Source organism: Spermophilus citellus (genome assembly GCF_964194105.1).
Source record: "Spermophilus citellus genome assembly, chromosome: 8".
NCBI classification, from domain to species: Eukaryota; Metazoa; Chordata; class Mammalia; order Rodentia; family Sciuridae; genus Spermophilus; species Spermophilus citellus.
Window position 1 is genome coordinate 128,875,755 of NC_138189.1, and position 19,695 is coordinate 128,895,449.

A 19,695-nucleotide genomic window follows, 5' to 3' on the forward strand; every position below is an offset into this window, starting at 1 on the left:
GAGAGTGCCTTCCTCTTCCTAATACATTTTATAGAACAATTTTGCTTTTATTTCATAGCTTGTAGTCTTTGGGGTGTTGATAAAGGAAATGTTAAATTATTCATTACCTCAGCTAATGTTGGATCCGCTTGGTGTTAGGCTTAGGCCATAGGGCAAAGAGGAATAAGCCAAATGACTCGTTTGCTCTCAGGGAGCGCAGGCTGGTGGGGGAGATGGTGCTTCCCCTGAGTGTCATGGGAACAGAGGAGCAGGAACACCTAAATCTGGATAGTGGCGGAAAAGAGCTCACGAAGGAGGTGACATCTGAGAGTCTCACCAGGTGTCAGAACACTTCTTGCTCAAGCAGATGAGGAAGAAGAATGTTACCAGCAGCAGTAGGAGTTTGTACAAAAGCAGTCTCACACTTGGCTGCAAGGGAGCATTAGGTTTCAGGTACTGAAGATGCTAAGCACCTGGACTGCATCCTTTGGGTGTGGTGGAGCAGTGAGGCAGGATTCTAGACAGAGAAAGTACATGAACAGATTGACCTGCAAAAGGTCGCTCTTGGAGGATGTGAAAGAGACACTAGAAAAAGAAGCGTCTGGCCAGGTGGTCAGTGGCCCCTCGTGGTTGGAGGAGGTGGTATTTGAAGAGAGGCTTGAATTATGTCCTAGAGGATGTAGGAAAACAGAAAATCAAGATGTGTTAAGGAAGTAGAATGTGTAGAACATAGTGAGGGGCGGTGTTGGGAGTTGTCATTATGTGATGGTCTGTTGTACCCAGAGATCAGAACATAATTGTTTGGTTAGACTAAATGAATCTCAGAAGGCTGTTTCTCAGATTGGGATCCCAGTATCTCCTTGAAGCTCTCCTGCTCATTTCTGGGTTGACTTACGCTACACTAGACGTATTTTAAATTCTAAACAAAGTATGGTTGCAGCACTACTCACATTGACCTGCAAGCCCAGCAAATGATTCTTTTTTTAAAAAAACTCTCTCTTCCCATGCCACCCACCACCCCTGATATCCTTTTCCAGACCATGTTCTGCCCAGTCTCTCCCCAGCTAGTCATGAAATTGGTTGACTCTCGTCTCTCACTTCTGCCTCTTACAGCTTTCTTGCCTTCTGATGAAATAAAATAATTAGCCTCCTAGTTGATGAATCATTTTATGAATCCTTGTGTCAGAAATTTAGCAAGAGAACATCCTCTGCTATTTGAGATAACCTACAGGTCCACACATTACCAAATCCTCTATATACCAGAGACTGTGTATTGAGTGTTTTAGAAAGCTAAAAAAAAAAAAAAAAAAAAAAAAAAAAAAAAAAAAAAAAAAAAAAAAAAAAAAAAACCCACAGTGCCTGCCCTCTGGGAGCTCAGCAGCTGGAAAGACCTATGTAGAGAGAATCTGATAGAAATAAAACATTAGAGGCAACATCTGCCTCAAATTGTCTGCATCAGGATTTGGTTTGAGGTACTGCTGTGGAGTTATGGCCAGGTTAATAGTCTTGAGAAATAAAACTATCACACTTTATTCTTTGAAGATTCAAGATAGAAGGTTATGGTTGAGAGCCTGGGTTCTGGGGTCTGACTTCATTGCTCTGCTACTTAATATCTGTGTGACCTGGCCAAATTAGTTCATCTGTGAGCTTCCCTTCATCACTCTAAGATGAAGATCACAATAGTCTCTGTGCTAAGATTGCTAAGAGGACATTTACGAGACACACATCTCAGACCTCCTCATACAACACCAGTGCACAATAAATACCTGTTGTTGATCATGCCTGAGGCCAAAAGGAAGTGTCCCCAGGCCCAGGTGAGAAAGATGAGCTGAGTGAGTGCTGAGAACTGTTGGTTTCCTTCCACTTGAGAGCTCTTATGGCTAATACTGTGATCCTTCATCGTCCTTTAGAGTAATTATAAAGAAAAGTATGGAACGAGCTTTCTTTAGGACAAGTTATTCTTTTGAGTTTCTAGTTAGCCCTTTGGTCACCTCACACATGGTCCGTTATCACCTAGAGCACTTCCAGAAACAAGTTTAAAGGCTGGCAGGTGGCAGGTAGGACTGCAGGGGAGATTGGGCATCACTGGTCTCTGAAATCTTCCCCCAGCCCAGTACCCATCGCATTCCTTCCCCTGTGCGTTCTCCCATGAGTTGAACACCACTCTTTTTCCCCATTTGTATTGGGATGAACAGACAGTTCTTATCCTCGTGAGACTTACAACTGTGTGGAAATATCTGAACAGACTCAGTCCACTGTGAACAGCGCAGATGGAATTGTACGGACAGAAAAGGTACCCGGGAAGCATAGTAATGATGGCTTCACAGAGGTGGGGACATCTCAGTAAGATTTTGAAGGGAACAAGGACAAGGAGAGTCAGGAGGTCTGTGTGTTTATGTGGGAGAACTGGACCTTTGGGGTATGGGCAGGGAGCACAGGAGGAGATGACATTTAAAACAGAGGACAGAGTTAGACCATCCAAGAGCTCGACTGTATCATGGGGCCACTGGGGGCCATTGAGCGACTTCTGGCAATAAAATACCTACCACAAGGTGCGTGTTTAGCAAGATCACTCTGGTGGAAGATGAGCTTGAAAAGGGTGTTGGAAAGGCAGCAGATTCATCTCACCATTGCAGATTCATTGAGGGCAGGGACAGAGTCCAGTTTATCTCTGGATCCCTAATGTTTAGTACATTGTAGACACTCAAGAAATGCTTTAGACAGACCCAGTTGAATTTTCCAGCTCGGCATCCTATCCTCAGAACATGCTGACCTGGACCTCCATCTGTCACAGGCAGCTTGACTAAGATCATAATAAATTCTTGTTTCTTGGCATTCTTTTAACTGGCACTCTGTTTACTAGCCCCTCTGTCACCTGCAGCGTGGCAATGATTGATGCTTATAATTCTGACCCTGAAGTACTTCAAGCCTTCTAAATCATCAAAAAAAGATTAAAGTATATTCAGTATTGCTCGAATGTTTGTGTGTTTTACTGCTTTCTTTTTCTTTGGAAATTGATGGTTTATCAAGTGCTGGGCACTTGCATGTACTTGGGCACAGTGAGAGTCTGTGATCACATAGGACTCGCAACTCCCTCCTGGTGCCAAGCATGGGCAGTTTGTTTTGCATGCTCAAAAACAGACAGAGTGACCTGGGCTCTCTTCATGCTTGGAAGGAGGACACAGCGAAGCCCCAAAGGGACAGATTGAGAGAGTGGCTGTCAGAAAAGCTCTGGGAGTGAGAAAGCCAGTGTGGTGTAGGCAGGGAGTCCCAGAGTCACAAGCGCTGCAAAGCTCAGAGCCAAGACTTCAGCTTCAGGATCGCGGACCCCAGGCACCAGGCTGGGGTTGGACAGGATTCTCCACAGCTCTGTTTGTTTTGCAATGACAACCACTTGGTGAAACAGCAAACATTAGTAAGTGAAAACATCAATAATGAGAGCACCCTGCTCCCCAGCACACCTCTCCTTGAAAACCTTGATTATTGCAGAACTGCCAACATTATTAGGCCCAGAAGGAAGAACTTGGAATAGAAGCTGTGTGAGAGGGCTCCCTCCATTTGTTACCTGGGTTCCTAAAAGGAGGGGTGTGATGTCATAGTGGGGAGGTTTGTGTGGGTTTCCTTTGGGGGGGTGTATATTGCAGCAAGTAGAGGCTTCTCTTAGTTTGTCAGGCAACTGAGTGTGTGTCATCAGGGCTGGGGTTGTGACTGAGTAGTAGAGCACTTGGCTAGCATGTGTGAGGCCTGGGTTCGATCCTCAGCACCACATAGAACTAAATAAAATAAAGGTATTATGTCCATCTGTAACTAAAAAAATTTTTTTAAAGATTTTTTTAAAATCTGCATGTGATCAGTCTGCACTCATCATCTCAGCACAGAGAGCCAGTCCCCAGGCCTCAGGGATTCTGCTTGTCACCTAGGCAAGGGCACATGTGGGCTTCAGAGCTTGCCAACTGGGCAAGTCTTGTAGTCTCTCTAGGTCTTTATTTTCTTTGTCTGAAAAATTGGAATATTGGGATAATACTAACTCCTTTACAGATTAGAATAAAATAAAATAATGGATATAAAAATTGCTTCACTGGAAAGCCTTATCTATTTAAGTAATAGATATAATTACTATTGTATGATATATGTCTATTATATGCATTACAGTATTACATATAAGTGCTCAATTTACTAAAGAACACCATAAATACTGTAATAAAACATAGAAATATATTTCATTGCAAGCCCAACATCTTCACAAATTTTCCCAAAGTAGAATGGGGAAATGAACAATTTATTGAGTCTCCATGACAGATTAGCTGTTCTAGCTAGTATACTATCTACTCCTCAAGGTAGATATCAAATCCCTGATTCAGAGATGAGGAAACTGAGGTTCCTAATAATGTGGATATCCAGAGCAGAAGTGGGCTGAGTACCTGATTGCTGATGGGCTCTTTCTCCTCTACCATGTTCTCTAGTCGTTTACCTACTTCCAGACCCCAAAGTTCCTAAAGCTGTTCATGTCCTTTGGGGCTGGGATGTTTGCTACCTGTTTCTGGGTCCTTCACTCCTGAAAGAGGTTCAGGGTGGGTTCACAGGGAACTTCCATGGGCCCCTGCAAAGCCGAGCAGCATGGGGGAGTCAACCATGTGGTACACTGCCAGTCAGAGCCCCAGTCAGGGAGCTGGCCAGGCCTGCATTGAAAGTTGGGAGGCCACTGTGCCCCTTTCCCAGCGCTGGAGGAAATGTAGCTCTCAGAAGTTCATTCTTTCTCTGTGGGTAAATAAACACCCGTCAGTCTCCTGGGTCCCACCTGGGCCTTTCCAGTTCAGATCTCACCCAGGTGGTTTGCTGTCTGACAGGCTCCATGTTCTGTTTGCAGAAGTGGGTGGGTTAGTCACAAAGTAATCCACTCTACTAAGCCTCTCTGGGACTCTTCTATTAACTTTAACAACAGGAATTGGGGCAAAGGGTCCCCAGTGGGCCCACACTGTGTGCATTTTCTTTTTTGTACCATTTTCCTGGTTTGCAGACAGACAGCTTGTGAACCAGAGCTGCCCACATAGAGCTAATGCCCATGGAAGCTGCCCACATAGAGCTAATGCCCATGGAAGGGCCCAGCTGAATATTCAGGGAGGATGTCAATGTGAAGGAGAAGCGCTGGTTCAGCTGGCTCTGGTTCTGAAAGGAGCTCCTGTGTGGCTTTTTCGTAGGTTCTCAACAGGAGGTGTGTGGAAGCTGCAGTGATGACAGGCCTGGCTCTGAACTGCCACATAAACAAGAAGTCCTCCTTTGACAGGAAGCACTACTTCTATGCAGACCTCCCAGTAAGTATGCTTTGTGATCCACCCCCTGGAAGTTCTCAGAGCTGGGCCAGCCCTGCCTTGCGGAGTTTGAAGCCAGGGAGAGAAGGCTACCCGCTCATGTTTTCAATCAGCGCCCTGTCCATCCCAGCAGGGAGCTCTGGCTGGCCCTGATGAAGGCAGGTGCCCCCCGATGTTTACTAGATTGGATGCAATTGTCCTGATTGCTGACTCCTTGCTTAGCCTCATGCTTCTGGTGGCTCATTCATAATTGAATGGGGACTAGGAGAAGCCAGTGTTGTCAGGCACAGCCCCACCGTGGTGTTTGGTGCTAATTGCCTGCTAGGACAGAGGCTGACCCTGTGGCAGATGCACTGGTCGGTGCCCACCACAGACCACAGATATTGCGAGAGCGGCTCTCTCTTAAGTTGAAGCTCCCAGTAAGATGGCTATTGGGGACATTTCTGTCATCTCACACGGAGCAAGTAAGTGAACAGTAGTAAGCAGAACCACGAACCAGAAAGCTGCAGGAACAACAGAAATTGGCTGAGCAATAAACTTGGTATTTACCTGCCTTTTCCTTAAAATTAGATTTTTATTTAAGTGCGTCCAGTGTGAGTGAAAGCCACTTTTTCCTAATTCAGAGTTGGAACAAAACTGAAACATGGAGTGGGTTTCCCAAAATAATGTGTCATTTGATCTGAGCCTCCAATAGTAAGTCTAGCTCTCCCCTAGACCGCGCAAAACAATAGGGATAAGGTTGCTTCACCTCTTCAGGTCATTCTCCTTGACCTGAAGGTTGGGTGATTTGTTGTGTAGTGGGCAGAGACAGGAGGAGAAGTAAATAAAAAATAAAATAGGACCAGAACACTGCAATTGTAGTCACCCGCCTGCCCTGGGCTGCCAACCTTCCAGCCTTCTAGCAAGCTCTGCGCTGGTTTGAATTTCTTCTTTGTGATTGCTGGGGATTGAACCCAGGGTTGTGGAGTAGTAGGCAAGTACCCTACTACCCAGCTACATCTCTAGTCCCCATTTCTTCATCTTTCAAGAATGACGGCCACTTTGGTTAAGGTGGGAGCCTGAGCAATATATGATGAAGACGAGAGGTTTTGGTTATCTATGGCCTTCTGTTCTTTCTGGCCCAGGTGGGTCATATAATCACAACTGCTGTTGCCAAATATTGTGTGGGACATATTTATACTAAAAAAAGTATTCATTGTTTACCTGAAATTCAAATTGAACAGGGCATCCTATATTTTCTCCAGCTTACCTTCCCCAGAGTTTGGTTTTATAAATTGAGACTTCCTATCTTAGCATAGAAAATGAATTAGCCTCCTGCAGGGTTCTCAATGTGTGGTTCCTGAGCACCAGCATCAGTATCTCTTGGGACCTCGTTAGAAATATAAATTCTCAGGCCCCACCCTAGACCCACTGAATCAGGAACCTTTGCGGTGTCACCAAGCACACTGCTTTGACAAGCCCCTGATATTTCTGATTCATTTAAAGTTTACAAACTGCTGGCTGGCCTAGTGAAGAGGAGGTCAGACTCTGGAGCCAAACCACCAAGTTCACATGTTGACCTTGAGACTTCCTAGATCTGCATGTGGCTTTCGGCAAGTCCCTTAACCCTTCTGTGCCTTGTGCTACTTAGGGATGTCGTGGGATTAAACGAGTGGAACCTACTGAGAACTAAGCGAGGGCTGCAGATGATGTAGCTACGGTTCTTTGCTCCGCCTCAGTTCTCTGCGTTGACCTGTGGTCTCTTCAGTGTGTGTTGATGCACGTGTGCATTTGAGAACAATTCTTCCTTTCCACTCAGAAGGAGGTGCCAGAGTCCTTGCACCATCCATCAGTATTTGAGTACTGTGTGCTTTCCATTCACTGAGCGTGAGCGTCACAGCTCTTTCTGGCTCGAGAGAGGGAAGCTCGGTCAGGGAGGGCAGCTGGCATGATTGGTTAGCTGAAAGAGCAGAACCAAAGCAAGCTTAAACACACTGACCACCGCTGTCATCCCCTTGAGAGTAGAGATCGAGAATGCACAGCCAGCATTCACTAATAGGGACGCCCTGACAGCGCCTGGTAATGAGATGCAGGCTGTAGGCTAATGAGCTAAATGAAAACAATAAATCCTTTTTAGGGGCCCCAACAATGAAATTATTGTTATTCTCCAAAATGGCTTTCCGTAAGGAAGATGGGTCTGGTGGTGTTAACTGCATTGTTATGGTGTTCTTGTGAGGGGTTTGGGGAGGGGAGGATAGGGAGTGATGGGAAAAGCCAGGCTAAATTATGGCAGCAGTGCATAAATGATTTTTTTTTTCTTCTTTTTGTTGTTTTTCACTTTGGTTTCACATAAGCCTTTAGCTGTGTGACAGTAAAAGGAATAGTCACCTGGATCCCAGCTCTCAGTTCTGGCCTAGTGACTATAACGCATGTGTCTTTGAGTGCAGGCGGGCTACCAAATTACCCAGCAGAGGCTCCCGATCGCTGTGAGTGGCAGCCTGGCCTACAGCGTCTGTGTAGGGAAGAAGCGGGGTCAGTTGGTCTCCAAGAGGGTGCGGATCAAGCAGATCCAGCTGGAGCAGGACAGCGGCAAGAGCCTTCACGATGACCTGAGGGCCCAGACGCTCATTGATCTGAACAGGGCAGGTAGGCGCAGTGCTTCAGTCTTTCCTTCCAGCCTCTTGGCTCCTTGGGTGTTAGACACCTTTCTTCTCTTCTGGAGTTTTCCAAAACCAATTGAGAAAGCAGGCAGAGGGGCCTGGCTGATGGAGAGCAACGTGTTCGTGTTGGTGTTACAGCCCCCAAGCTGTGAGCACTTCTGGGCCACCCCGAAAGTCAGACAGACTTCCCTACCCAGTCACGGACCCTGCAGCTGGATGTATGTTAAAAGAAATAAGCCAAAGTTAGAAGTCAGTATATGTGGGGGAAGGAGAAACAATTTCAAGACCAGAACCACCTCGAGAGCCCTTTGGTAATGTAGGCTTTCCCGGAGACTTCTGCCTGGTTTGTCTGCTGATGGACTGGCCAACCACAGGCAGGCTGACTCTGCTTCTCTCTGGTAGGAGTCGGCCTTCTGGAAGTGGTCCTGGAGCCCGACCTGTCCTGTGGAGAAGAGGCTGCAGCAGTCGTCAGGGAGCTGCAGCTGATACTTCAAGCCCTGGGGACCAGCCAGGCAAACATGGCAGGTAGGAGCCACAGGGGCACTGTCCCTCTGTCTGTTGCCATCTTGCTTTCTGCTTCCTGGGCCTCTTCTGAGTTTTGTTCTTTGCCATCAGTTATAATATAGTTTATATCCCATTTTTAGCCTTTACCCACAGGCTCCCCATTGGCTTGGATTCTTTTCTGAGCCTCAAATAAAAATAAACACATACATAACAGCAGCACAGTAATGCAAGCCAGTGAACATGAGCACAGGAGAAGGTGTCTTCTCCCAGCTTCTTACATCAAAACCATGAGGACTCATGAAATAATGTGTTTAAACAGTTTCATCTTTCCCAGAAAGAAGATACTATGCCACAAGAATAATTCCTGAGTTCTGTATAGATAGATAGTTGCTACTTTTGGACAGGGGGATCTGTTTCTTTTCCTTTTTTTGTAGAAGTTTCACCCCTGAAACATTAACTACCCTGATTTGATTATTACACTGTATACATGTGTCAAATTAACACACTACTCCATAAATTTGTACAATTAAAATAATTATTAAAAAAACAATTTCCATCCATGTGCAACCAAAGCCAAATAATATTGGCTGTAAGCCCAGATTATGACTACATAAAGCTTTACCCTGACTTAAGTTCAGTAGAAATAAAGTAGGAAACTCAAGCAACAAAATAAACACCTGTACCCTTGGGAAGGAAAGAAACTGTCCCTTTTAAATGTTTGAAAATTGGATATAAATCACAAGTTTGGGGCAAGCTCAGTGTCTTGGTGGCTCAACTCCCTTAGCCCTTGCTCCTTTGCCCTCCCTTAAATTACTGAAAGCTAATCTCTCCCGTGGTTTCTTCCCAATTTTCTGTTCCCAGCCTCCAAGCACTCCCTGACCGAATACAGGGTCTGAATGCACAGTCGTAGTCTTCTATGGCACACACCACCAGTGATAACGTTCCTCTCTCTGCTGGTCCATAGTACTTTTAACACCCTTATCATGTTTCGTGATGTATTTGCATGTTACAGAAGGCCTTCGGAATTTGTAATGCCACATTTGTCACATACAAGCAATAGAGGGTACCATCAAAGCTTTGGTACAAGTCAAGTCTGGAGACAGCACTTGCTTATTTGCTATCATCTTAAGCCAAAGACTAGAAACATAGAGCCCCATAAATTTGAATTACATAAAGGTTAGCTGTCTACACATTTCCTTTATAGAAATGAGACTGAGAGTTAAAAGAAGTCTCCATTTTCCATTTATCACTCATGCTACATTTTTACCCACAAAACATATATGAAATATGGGCAGGTTGGATGGTTATCCATTAATGCGCTAAACATTGATTCTCTATTGCTTTAAGATAAGTTTTTATTATTCCATTCTTCTTCAAAACCACTGTGATTCTTGTGAACCCTGTGGAATAATAAATAGGCCACCTGTTAGCTGAGAAATAGTCCCATCTGGGTCCTTGCCAAGAGATAAACCATAACAGCAAGAACTCGTGAGTCAGTGACAGCTGAGCATGTTCATTAAATCTCATTTGTTGTGACACTTTTTGTTTCTTTTAAACACAAATCCAGCAGCTTTGCTTCCGGCACAGCAGCCGAGTGGCCTTGGTTGTTCTGAAGGCTGTGGGGAGTTGGGGACTGCCTGCAGTCTGCTGGAGTCCGGCTTCCTGGTAGATTGTGTCAGCCCTGACTCCTCGGCTCATCCTTCTGTCCCACTACCCTAGGATCCCTGTGTCAGCTCTGGAGACTGCATCCTGGGTACCTAGGGCCACCCTAAAGAAGAGGTGGCAGTGAAGATCAGCGGACACGGTTCTTCTGGAATGAGGCCTCCGCTGTTCTGGGTTGTGATTGAGTTCCTGATAGTTTTATTAAAGAACATGGACCAGTTCAAGCCATTTCCAAGTCATTTCCTTCTCAGACAGCACGTGTGTAGAAGTAGACCTACAAAGTGTTTCAACAATAGTAGTGTCTACCAGTTGGAATATTTAAAATATGCTCACCAGTTCACTAAGAATTTTTAAAAATTGTCATACCATCTCTTTTAAACTTTACAACATTCCTGAGACATTCCTTACCTGTAGTACAGGTCAGCTACAGGGTTAGGTGGGGTTATTTGCCCAGGGTTCACAAGAAGCACCTGAGCTGGGATTTGAGCCCAGGTGACGACTCCAGAAGATCTTTATTTAAGCACCATGGCAGTGGCGAGACTGCCACAGATACCCACTGGGGGAGTAGCCAGAGGAGTGCTAAGGGCTCTAAGGTCCCAGACCTGGGCTGCAGTCCTGTCCCACAACTTCTCATGATAGAAACCTGAGCAAATTTTCTGATTTCTCTGTGCCTCACTTTCCACATTTATAAAAGGTATCCCCAAGGAATGGTGTGTGGAAAGTGAATGGAAGAAACCAGAAAGGACAGGAAGCTGACAGAGGCATTGAGTGGAGTTGGAACAGCTGCATGAGAGAAGTGACTTTACGGGGGAGATCTGGAATTCCATTTTGGAAATGCTAAGTCTGAAATACCCGGGGCTGTCTTAGTGGGTTTGTCGTGGAAGCCAGGTTATGGAGAGTGAATGTAGTAGTGTATATGAAGTAGCACATGGCCTGGGGAACAGACGGTGCTGGGTAAGTGCCCATGCTCTATTAACAAAAATAAATAGGATTGCTGTTAGGGAATCACCACATTTTTTTGGTTGAGGTATGCTTTGTGAGCTATGTTCAGTAGAATTTGGTCCCTTTCACGTGGGGATGTACCTCAGTGGTAGAGCATTTGTCTACCATGGGTGAGGCCCTGGGTTCTATCCCTAGCACTGGGGGGAAATTACAGCATTTTATATGTGTGTGTGCGTACTTTTTTTCTTAAATCTTGTTATTAAAGTATTGGGGAGTATTCAGCAACCAGAATGAGATAGCTTGACAGACCTTCCTACCAAAGCCTGGAGTCCCTGCTGTTTGCAGAAACAGTTTTCTGTTGTGATGTTGTATTTCTGTTGTGTGAATGTGTTTTAGAAAAAAAAATATGTAACTGCACTCTATCACTGTGCTCAGTGGTATAGTATTTTAGTTTTGCTGTTACAAATCTCTCTGCCTTTGGAAGACAGAAATTGAGCTTGGTAACATTCTCCTGATGAGTGAATGAAGGCCCTCCCTCTGTGGGACAGAATGCATTGAAGTAAACCTGCCTGGTAAGGCTCTCATGCACTTGAGGCAATTTAACTTAATTTGTTTAAAAGGTATTTTGTCTTCTCTGGATAGAGTGTCTTTTGTTAATGTTTGATACTATATTTGAATCTAGGCTCGAGAACTCTCTTTCAACACCACAGGATACTAAATGATTCCTCTCAGACATTTATGTAGTATGGTCTTCTCTGGAAGAAACTAAAATTCATGCTTTTATTCCTCTTCCAAATTAGAATTCTAAATTGTGAAAGATGGTTTCCTTTTTAAAAGCAAGTGAGTAATTCAGGGTTCCCTAAGTTCAAAAAAAAAAAAGTTGTCTCCCAGGTATTGAGATTTGGTTGAGCGGAGCTGGGTATAGATGGAAGTTTGCCTTTGAGCTGAATGGGCCTTTCAGAAGAGTCCAGCTGTTGATGAGTCCTGCTCAGACAGAATCTTAGAACCTGTCAGGAGCCTACGGTGAGATGGAGGCCAGCCTGCTTACTCATTGCTCAGGAAGATAACAGCGTGTTGGCATTCATTGTTCATCACTGAACAAGCACCATGTGCCAGCCCCATCTCTGGGTTCTGAGAAAGACCTTGTTCCTGCCACAGAGAGCTTATATTCATGGGGACACCAGGACATTAACAGAAAAAACACAGTAATTACAGTGATAAGTGCTTCAAGGAAATAAATGAGGTGGTGTGGTTCAGAATAACATTGGAAAGTGACAGTGTTGCCTTTTAGGTTCCCTCAGAGAAGGTGGCATTGAGTTAAGGCCTGAAGAATGACTTGAGGCACAGCCACACAGAGCTGGGAGATGAGCATTTTGAGGAAACAGCTATGGTCAAGGGCCTGAGTGAGGTGTAAAAGAGCTCAGAATACGCCCTGGGGTGCCCAAGGTGACAGAGGGCACTGTAGGAAAAGCAGAAGGAGCAATGGCATTAGAGATGGCTATAAAGTTGGCAAGGGACCGATTACAGGTAATGGCAAGAAGTTTTGATTTCTGTCCAAGTGCAAGGGAAATCACTGAAAGGTTTCCAAGCAAGGAAGTGACATCGTAGTTCTATTAATGTTTTAGAAAACCACTCTGGCTGCTCTGTGGGAAGTGGATTCCAGAAGGAGAGAGTGACACCCAGACCAGTTCACAGGTGCTGGTGGTAGTTCAGATGGAAGATGAGACGGTTTGACGGTGCTGGTGGCAGTGATGGTAGAGAGGGGTGGGTTCAAGGTGGTTTCTGGAGTGACTTTTCCGTTACAGGCCCGTGTGGAAGATCTGCTAACCGAAGAAAGCAAGGGTACCTCGAGGGAGTTTAAGGATGTAGGTGGTGGTATTGTCTGAAGTCGAAAGCTGAGAACAAAAGTGTCCTTGTGAAGGGACAAATAGGGGTTGGCAATTGAAATGCTCGTGAGACTAGTGTAGCAGTCTGAGGAAAGGACTGGGCTGAAGAGAGAAATTTAGGTGACATTTGACTCCATGTACCCCTGCGGAGAAGTGTAGTTAAGAAGAGTTTAGAAAAGAAGGCACCAGAAAATGAAATCGAAATCGAATGTCCAAGGAGGCAGGAGGAAAACCAAGAGGGTCAGGCCATAGGAGCTGAGGTCGGAAGATATTTCGAGAAGGAAGGATTAGTTGCTCTGTCGTATTCTGCTGAGTGTCCAGAAAGTGAAGACAAAACATGCCCTGCGTCCCCTGGATTTGGCAGCCAGAGTTGTTGGTGCCTCCGACAAGGGCATTTTCACAGAGGTGGGGACAAAAGTGGGTTGGGAGTAGGTGGGAGGTGGGATAATGGAGACGACACTCGTGACAAAACTTGTTGAAGTGGATTTGCTGAAAAGGAAACAGAAACAGGCTGGATGGCTGGTGGGGTGAGACGGGGGCTCGGAAGAACCTGGTTTGGGCTTTTGTTTGTTTTCTTAGTGAGAAAAGCTGTTACCCATGTACACAGCGGAGGGAGCGCTGAGGAAGAGGTCGGTGACTGACTGGGAGAGGGATAAGAGAGAGAGCCATCTCCTTGAGAGGGCACCAGGGGCCTTAAAATTTGGCCTGGTCCTAAGGGAGCTTCCATTTTGGTCTTAAAGAGAAGGTTACTTCGAAATGGGCTCAGCTTCATGGTATAGATTGTGTGTATTCTGAGGTTGGAGGCCCTGCCAGTAGAGGCTCACTTACCGATGAGGTCAGAGGATATTTCGAGAAGGAAGGCTGACTTGTTCTCTCACATGCTGCTGAGGTGTCCAGTAAGGTGGAGTAGAGGGGGTAACACTACAGTGGCAACAGTTCAGAAGGACGAACCGAGGCGGGAGAGGGGGACAGGAGCAGGGGTACTGAGTATGTGCTGCTGATGTAGACAGGAGGTAGTGCACAAAGGCTCCCCTGGCTGCAAGGGAGCTTTCCCATGGAATGAAAGGTGGGCAGATGTGGGTTGTGTCCACCTGCAGATCAAGTGAGGGCTCCTGAGTACCGAAAGGAGACGAGATGATCCAATGGGAACTGCCATTGTGCTTGAATTAGTGACCAAGTGATGAAAAGGCCACAGTGTCACAGGATGAAGTTGTGGTCACATGTGGGTGACTGGACAGGGGGCACTGCTGTGTGAAAGAGTCAGGATGTGATCCCATAACCTCCGCTGAGGTTCCAAGACCTCAGGCAAGGCGGCAGCAGTGGAAATGGAAAGGAAGTGACAAATCCAGGGACTGTTTGGAGGCAGGACCTGGTAGGATCTGATTGGCAGTTTGGATGTAAGGGGCAAAGAAGATGGAAGAGGAAGGGGACTTCAAGGTACGACCCTAGCAGGATTTGAGACTCAGAAGAGCACAACTTGTTCAAAAGGGGATTTAAAATAAGGAAGGGGCTGTGGGGTTTTTATAAACATTGAGAGGTCAGGGCTAGAGACATGGTTAGAGTAGTTCCTGAGCAGAAAGGAACTTGGAGCCAGAAAGGGGGTGAGCTCTTCCTGTTCTGTGAGGGTGGGAGAGAAGGGGCAGCATCGGGCAACTGGGGCTGTCACCCTTGGTGCAGGATTAAGCCATTCCAAAGGTCACCTTTTCTTGGCATGGAATTTATTTTCAGGTTTTTATTATTTTACTACACTTTTCATGGGGAACCTTGGGAAGTGAATTTATTCAGGCCATTGAAGCACTCAAATTTGCAGATTACATTTTAAGTTAAAAACCTGTCTAGGAACTGGGCATCATGGCACACACCTGCAATCCCAGCTTTTTGGGAGGTGGAGGCAGGAGGATAGTGAGTTCAAGGCCCACCTAAGCAACACAGAAAATCCCATCTTAAAAATCCACCTAGAAAACGAAAATCCAGCATTTTGTCTTCTTCCTGTTCTTAGTGTTGTAAGTGAAATTGGAGAACAGAGCATTTGAGCTTTACTTCGTAAGGTACCCGACGTAATTATTTCATATCTTCATCTGTTTGTCTTAGACTTTTGTCCCCATTTCCTCCTCAGAAGCCTTTAGTCTTCTCCACAACCACCTGCTTCTTTAGGGGAGGGCCTTTGAGGGGCAGAGTAGGTCCTCCCAGGGTGGGGTCAGCCCCTTGGTCCCACCACGGACACCCCCCCCCCCCATGATTTCATCTGCAGCAAATCCTTAAAGCAGTCGGGAAGGCTTTGGAGCCATGTTTGTGGGAAGAAGAGATTATTACAGTACCTGGAGGGCGGAGGAGGGAGAAAGCCCAGGTTTCAGCTCTTGCCCTTGAGCTGTAAATTCTCAAGGACTGTCTTATAAATCTCCTGGAATTGCTGTGAGAAATCCACACTGCGTTGGAGTGCAGTGTAGTGTTTTCAGATAATGATTTTAGAGGCTTTTTTTCCCAACCCCAGTTCTGACACTTGGAAAAAAAAAAAAAAACTTCAGAATAACACTGCAGAGTAAATCTCCATTTTAATAGTGTTCTTATTTAGCACAGAAAATGTTAGAGACTCCCAGCTGTTGTATTCAGAACTTCTCTTCTGAGTGTGTTAGTACACATCTCTATACACATGCACTTGAACCCCTGAGGGGTCCACCCCTCAGATGCCTCAGTACTGATTCTGACTGCTGTTAAGTGAACAGAAGAACCAGCCATTTTCTTCAGGACCAGCTGTGTCCTCTGCAACATGAGGTTGCTGTGACTAGGCAGCACGTGGATATAGACATAGTTTACCTCAACATCTACCAGCCTTCAGAAGACAGCGCTGCCTCACAGAATTTCTCCAGAGTTTTCTTTCCTCTCTCTTTCCAGAGGGCCAGTTGAGAGTGGATGCCAATATATCTGTGCATCACCCTGGGGAACCCCTGGGCATCCGAACCGAAGTGAAGAATCTCAACAGCATCAGGTTCTTGGCCAAAGCCATAGGTGAATATCAGCTGTTGTTCCTGTTGTTTTGCTTTGTGTTGGTCCTCTCTTGCTGCACAACAAACCTCTTCAAACTTAGTGACTCACTCAGTAACCCCTTTGATTTTCAGTTCTGTGCACTGGTTGGTTCTTCCACTTCTCCTCTGCTTGCTCCCGTAGCTGTGCAAAACGAATAGGTCAGCTGAAACAGGGGATCTGAGATGGCCTCACTCACACGTAGGGGCCTCGGTGCTGGGTGTCCACCAGGCTTCTCTATCCGTATAGCTTTCCATCCTTCACTTGCCTGGCCCAGGCTTTCTCATTTACCATTGGAACATTCCAGAAAAATGGAGGCAGAAGCCTCAAAGCAATATGAGTCCTAAGCTCTAGAACTCTCACAGTATCACTTCCGATATATTCAGAGCAGATTGAATTCAAAGCAGACTCAAGTGGAGGGAAATAGACTCACCTCCCAAGGAGAGGATTCACAGGCTCTTGTTACCATGTTTTACCGTGTACCATACTCTTCATAAAGTCAAGTTCATTTTAGATTGGCCATGGCTTGAACTTTATGAAGTCATATGTGGTCATTTTAGATTGGCTGTGGCATGACATAATGGCTCAGTATATTTTTCTGCTCTTTACTATTTTCAACTAATAGATTCTCTGTGCCTGTACAGTCAAGATTGGTCTTACTAGAGCACACTGTGGGCATTTCATTGAGGAAAAATGTCTAATAATTATTTAAATAGCTTATCAGGATAGACATCTATGCACTCCCATAGAAACTGATGACTGAGTCTTAGGGGAAGACATCTTGGAGACAAAAAATATTTTTTTTAAGCCCAACACAACAAGAAGGAGGGAAAGGAATTCAAAGTGCATCCCTCAAATGTGCACAAGGAACAAGACGATAAAACACATTGCCAGAATGTTGCTGCCCCAAAATGTTTAGTAGAATCCTGAGTCGTGTCAAGCAAAATATCAGAAACAATACAGAAAAGGTGATTCCAGTTTTGTATAAAACCTTCCATCCCGAACTCAGATGGTCACCCAGACTCCATAAAGACACTCACGCATCCACAGAAGTTCAGGGAAAAGACATTAAAAATGGCCAAGGGAATAGTTTTTGGGAGGGGGAAGAGAAAGGGAAGGTCCCCATGTAAAGACAGGCTAAAGAGGATGAACTCTTCTGTCTCTAAAAGGGGACATGACCATGTTTCTGAAGCCGCCAAAGGTGCAAGTCAGGGAAACTCATGTCTGTAACCCATGTGTTTGAACGGGAAGCTTGGAACCAACAAAAGAGAGTTCCATTTCACCTTGGGCCAGGAGCTGTTCTAGATCCTGTGGTTCCAAGAAGTGTCAATGATAACCTAAAAAAACAAGCCACCATGTTTTAAGTAGATTCATCCCTAATCAGTTACGAAAGAGCCTTCTTCTTTTGTCATATGAAGTGTCCTGTGGAGCAGCAGTTAGAAAGAATTTTACCAGCCCAGTGGAAGAACCAAAGCTTTGCTGTCTTGAGCTTCATTCTCCAATCCTGTAATTTTTCCATGATGATTTTTTCTGCCTGCATTGGGCTTTTTAGCCATAATTTCATGTCATTCAAAGAGAGCATTCTAGTGGGGGAGAGGTGGAATAAAAATGGGCATCTTCTGGTATTGCTGCTATTATGTAGCAGTTCAATTCAAAGGGTGTGAATTTAAACAAGGAAAGGGGTGCGGTGGGGGGAATTAAGGGAAGATTTATTTCCATAAAGGAGCTTGGCAGTTGTTCTGTTTAGGCTGCCATAACCTGCCTTTCTTATTTGATGGTCACATGGTGACCCCTTTGTTCTCACAGTTCTGTGGACTGGGTGCTTCCCTTTGAAAATAGAATGAGTTCCGAACCCTCTCACCAAAAAATGCACAAGCCCCCATTTTATATATAATTTCAGGGGATCCCAGTGCTCTTTGTAGCCCATCTGTGGATCCCAGGGTCAGAGTCCCTGTTAGGCAGTGATCCTGGGTCTGCAGTCACTAAACACACCTGCTTCTGTCTGCTTGTGTAATCTGTGTAGGGTTGCTTGATCTCTGTGAACCTGAATTGTCTCAAAAAAAAAAAAAAACAAAACAAGGGTGCAGGGCTCCCCAAGGCCCATTCCAGCATCAGCATCCCATATGGCAGTGAGAAGCACACGGGAGGATTATGATAAACAGTCTTCTTCTTAATTATCATTCAACTTCAAGTTTAAGAAAGGTTTCTGGGGCTGGAGTTGTGGCTCAGTGGTAGAGCACTCGCCTAGCACCACATAAAAATAAAAATAAATAAAGGTATTGTGTCCAACTACAACTAAAAAATAAAATATTTTTTAAAAGGCTTCAAATTATCAGTGGATAAAAAATATAATCAAAAGATGATACGAAATTCTTTTTATATTTTTTATAGACTATGAAATTCAGAGGCAAATCAATGAACTTGAGACTGGAGGTAAAATTCTGAATGAAACTCGTTCATTTGACTGCAAGCTGGGGTGAGTTCACATTGATATCATCTTGACCCCAGTGATCTGGGCTAGGTCACAGACCAAACATCTGTTCCTGAGGAAGGCCATTAGGTTTCTGCTGTTTGCTTTATTCATCAGTAAAATTAGAACAATGCACCCTACAGGGATTAATATATGCTTTACCACACCCTTGAGAATTTTAAACAGAATGCTTGGTCTTAGGTCCTAGACCTGTTCTTATTCTAGCTTACCTGCTCTGTGGCCAGAATCTTTGCTTCCTTAAATAGTATACCAGACTTCTTCCAGCTTAAACTAGAGACAGAAGAAAGCTAAAACCTGATTATAGGCATGCCTTTTTGTTTATTTAGGTAACTTTGACCCTGATTTTCCTATTTAGAATTTTGAGGATTGAAGCAAAATACTGAAAAAAGCTCAAAAGCCTAGAGTTTGAGCTGGCTTAAAGCTGGAAACATTGTCTGGGGATATAGCTCAGTGGTAGAGAACTTGCCCAGCATGTATGAGGCCCTTTGTTCCATCCCCAGCACCTTAAAAAAATTCTGGAAATATTGAAGTCATTTCTTCTTATTTTAAATCATATTTCCAGACATTTCTATGTGAATTCACATAGGTGTCTCCTATGGAAAGCTAAAGAACCTGAATTTGCCTATGTCCCTTATTGGAAGAGGAAACCCTGTGGTAGTCACTTTTCCATTACTGTAACAAATACCTGAGATAATCAATTTATGAAGAGAAAAGGTTTATTTTGGCTCACAGTTATGGTCAAGCAAATCACTGACCTCATGACTGGGAAGAAAAAATGAAAGAGATCGGAGACTATAGTCCACTTCAGGGACATGCCTCCAGGGATCTAAAGACCTCCCACTAGGCCCACCTATTAAAGTTTCCACCACCTCCCAGTAGCCCCAAACTGGGAGGTGGTGGAAACTTTTTTTTAACACATAGGCCTTTGGGTTCACACAAGACTCAGACCATAGCAAACCCCTCCTGTACGTGTAGGCTAGCTGGTGTGCATGCAGTGTTTGTTCAACATTGCCTTCCTTAACTGTTGTAGGTGCACTGTACCAATGAGAGACAAAGAAGGAAAGCAAGACTACAGGTGATTATCCTTGTATCAAAATACTTACACATTTGGGCTTAGGAGCATATTTCAAATCCATTTGAAGATGAACACAGTGATCCTGGAGAGTTTTTAGGAATACTTACCACATGATGGAAAATGAAGCAAGACTCCCTATTTTATGTGGATCCTGGGAGAAGAAATTACATTTTCTTGATTTGATAGC

General features: G+C 44.8%; 1 protein-coding gene across 5 annotated transcripts in view; it reads left to right on the plus strand.

Annotated features, from left to right (window-relative positions):
* GATB (glutamyl-tRNA amidotransferase subunit B) overlaps nt 1-19,695 on the plus strand; it is an 85,662-nt gene that overhangs the window by 24,972 nt on the left and 40,995 nt on the right. For all 5 annotated transcript variants that reach the window (XR_014023361.1, XM_081304765.1, XM_081304766.1 and 2 more), the window contains exons 3-8: nt 5,178-5,291; nt 7,715-7,913; nt 8,330-8,452; nt 15,814-15,927; nt 18,334-18,418; nt 19,464-19,508. Coding sequence is in view for 4 of the 5 variants with exons in the window: in XM_081304765.1 (XP_081160891.1) it covers nt 5,178-5,291; nt 7,715-7,913; nt 8,330-8,452; nt 15,814-15,927; nt 18,334-18,418; nt 19,464-19,508 (680 nt within the window). In the remaining variant the exon portion in view is untranslated. The remainder of the gene's footprint in view (nt 1-5,177; nt 5,292-7,714; nt 7,914-8,329; nt 8,453-15,813; nt 15,928-18,333; nt 18,419-19,463; nt 19,509-19,695) is intronic.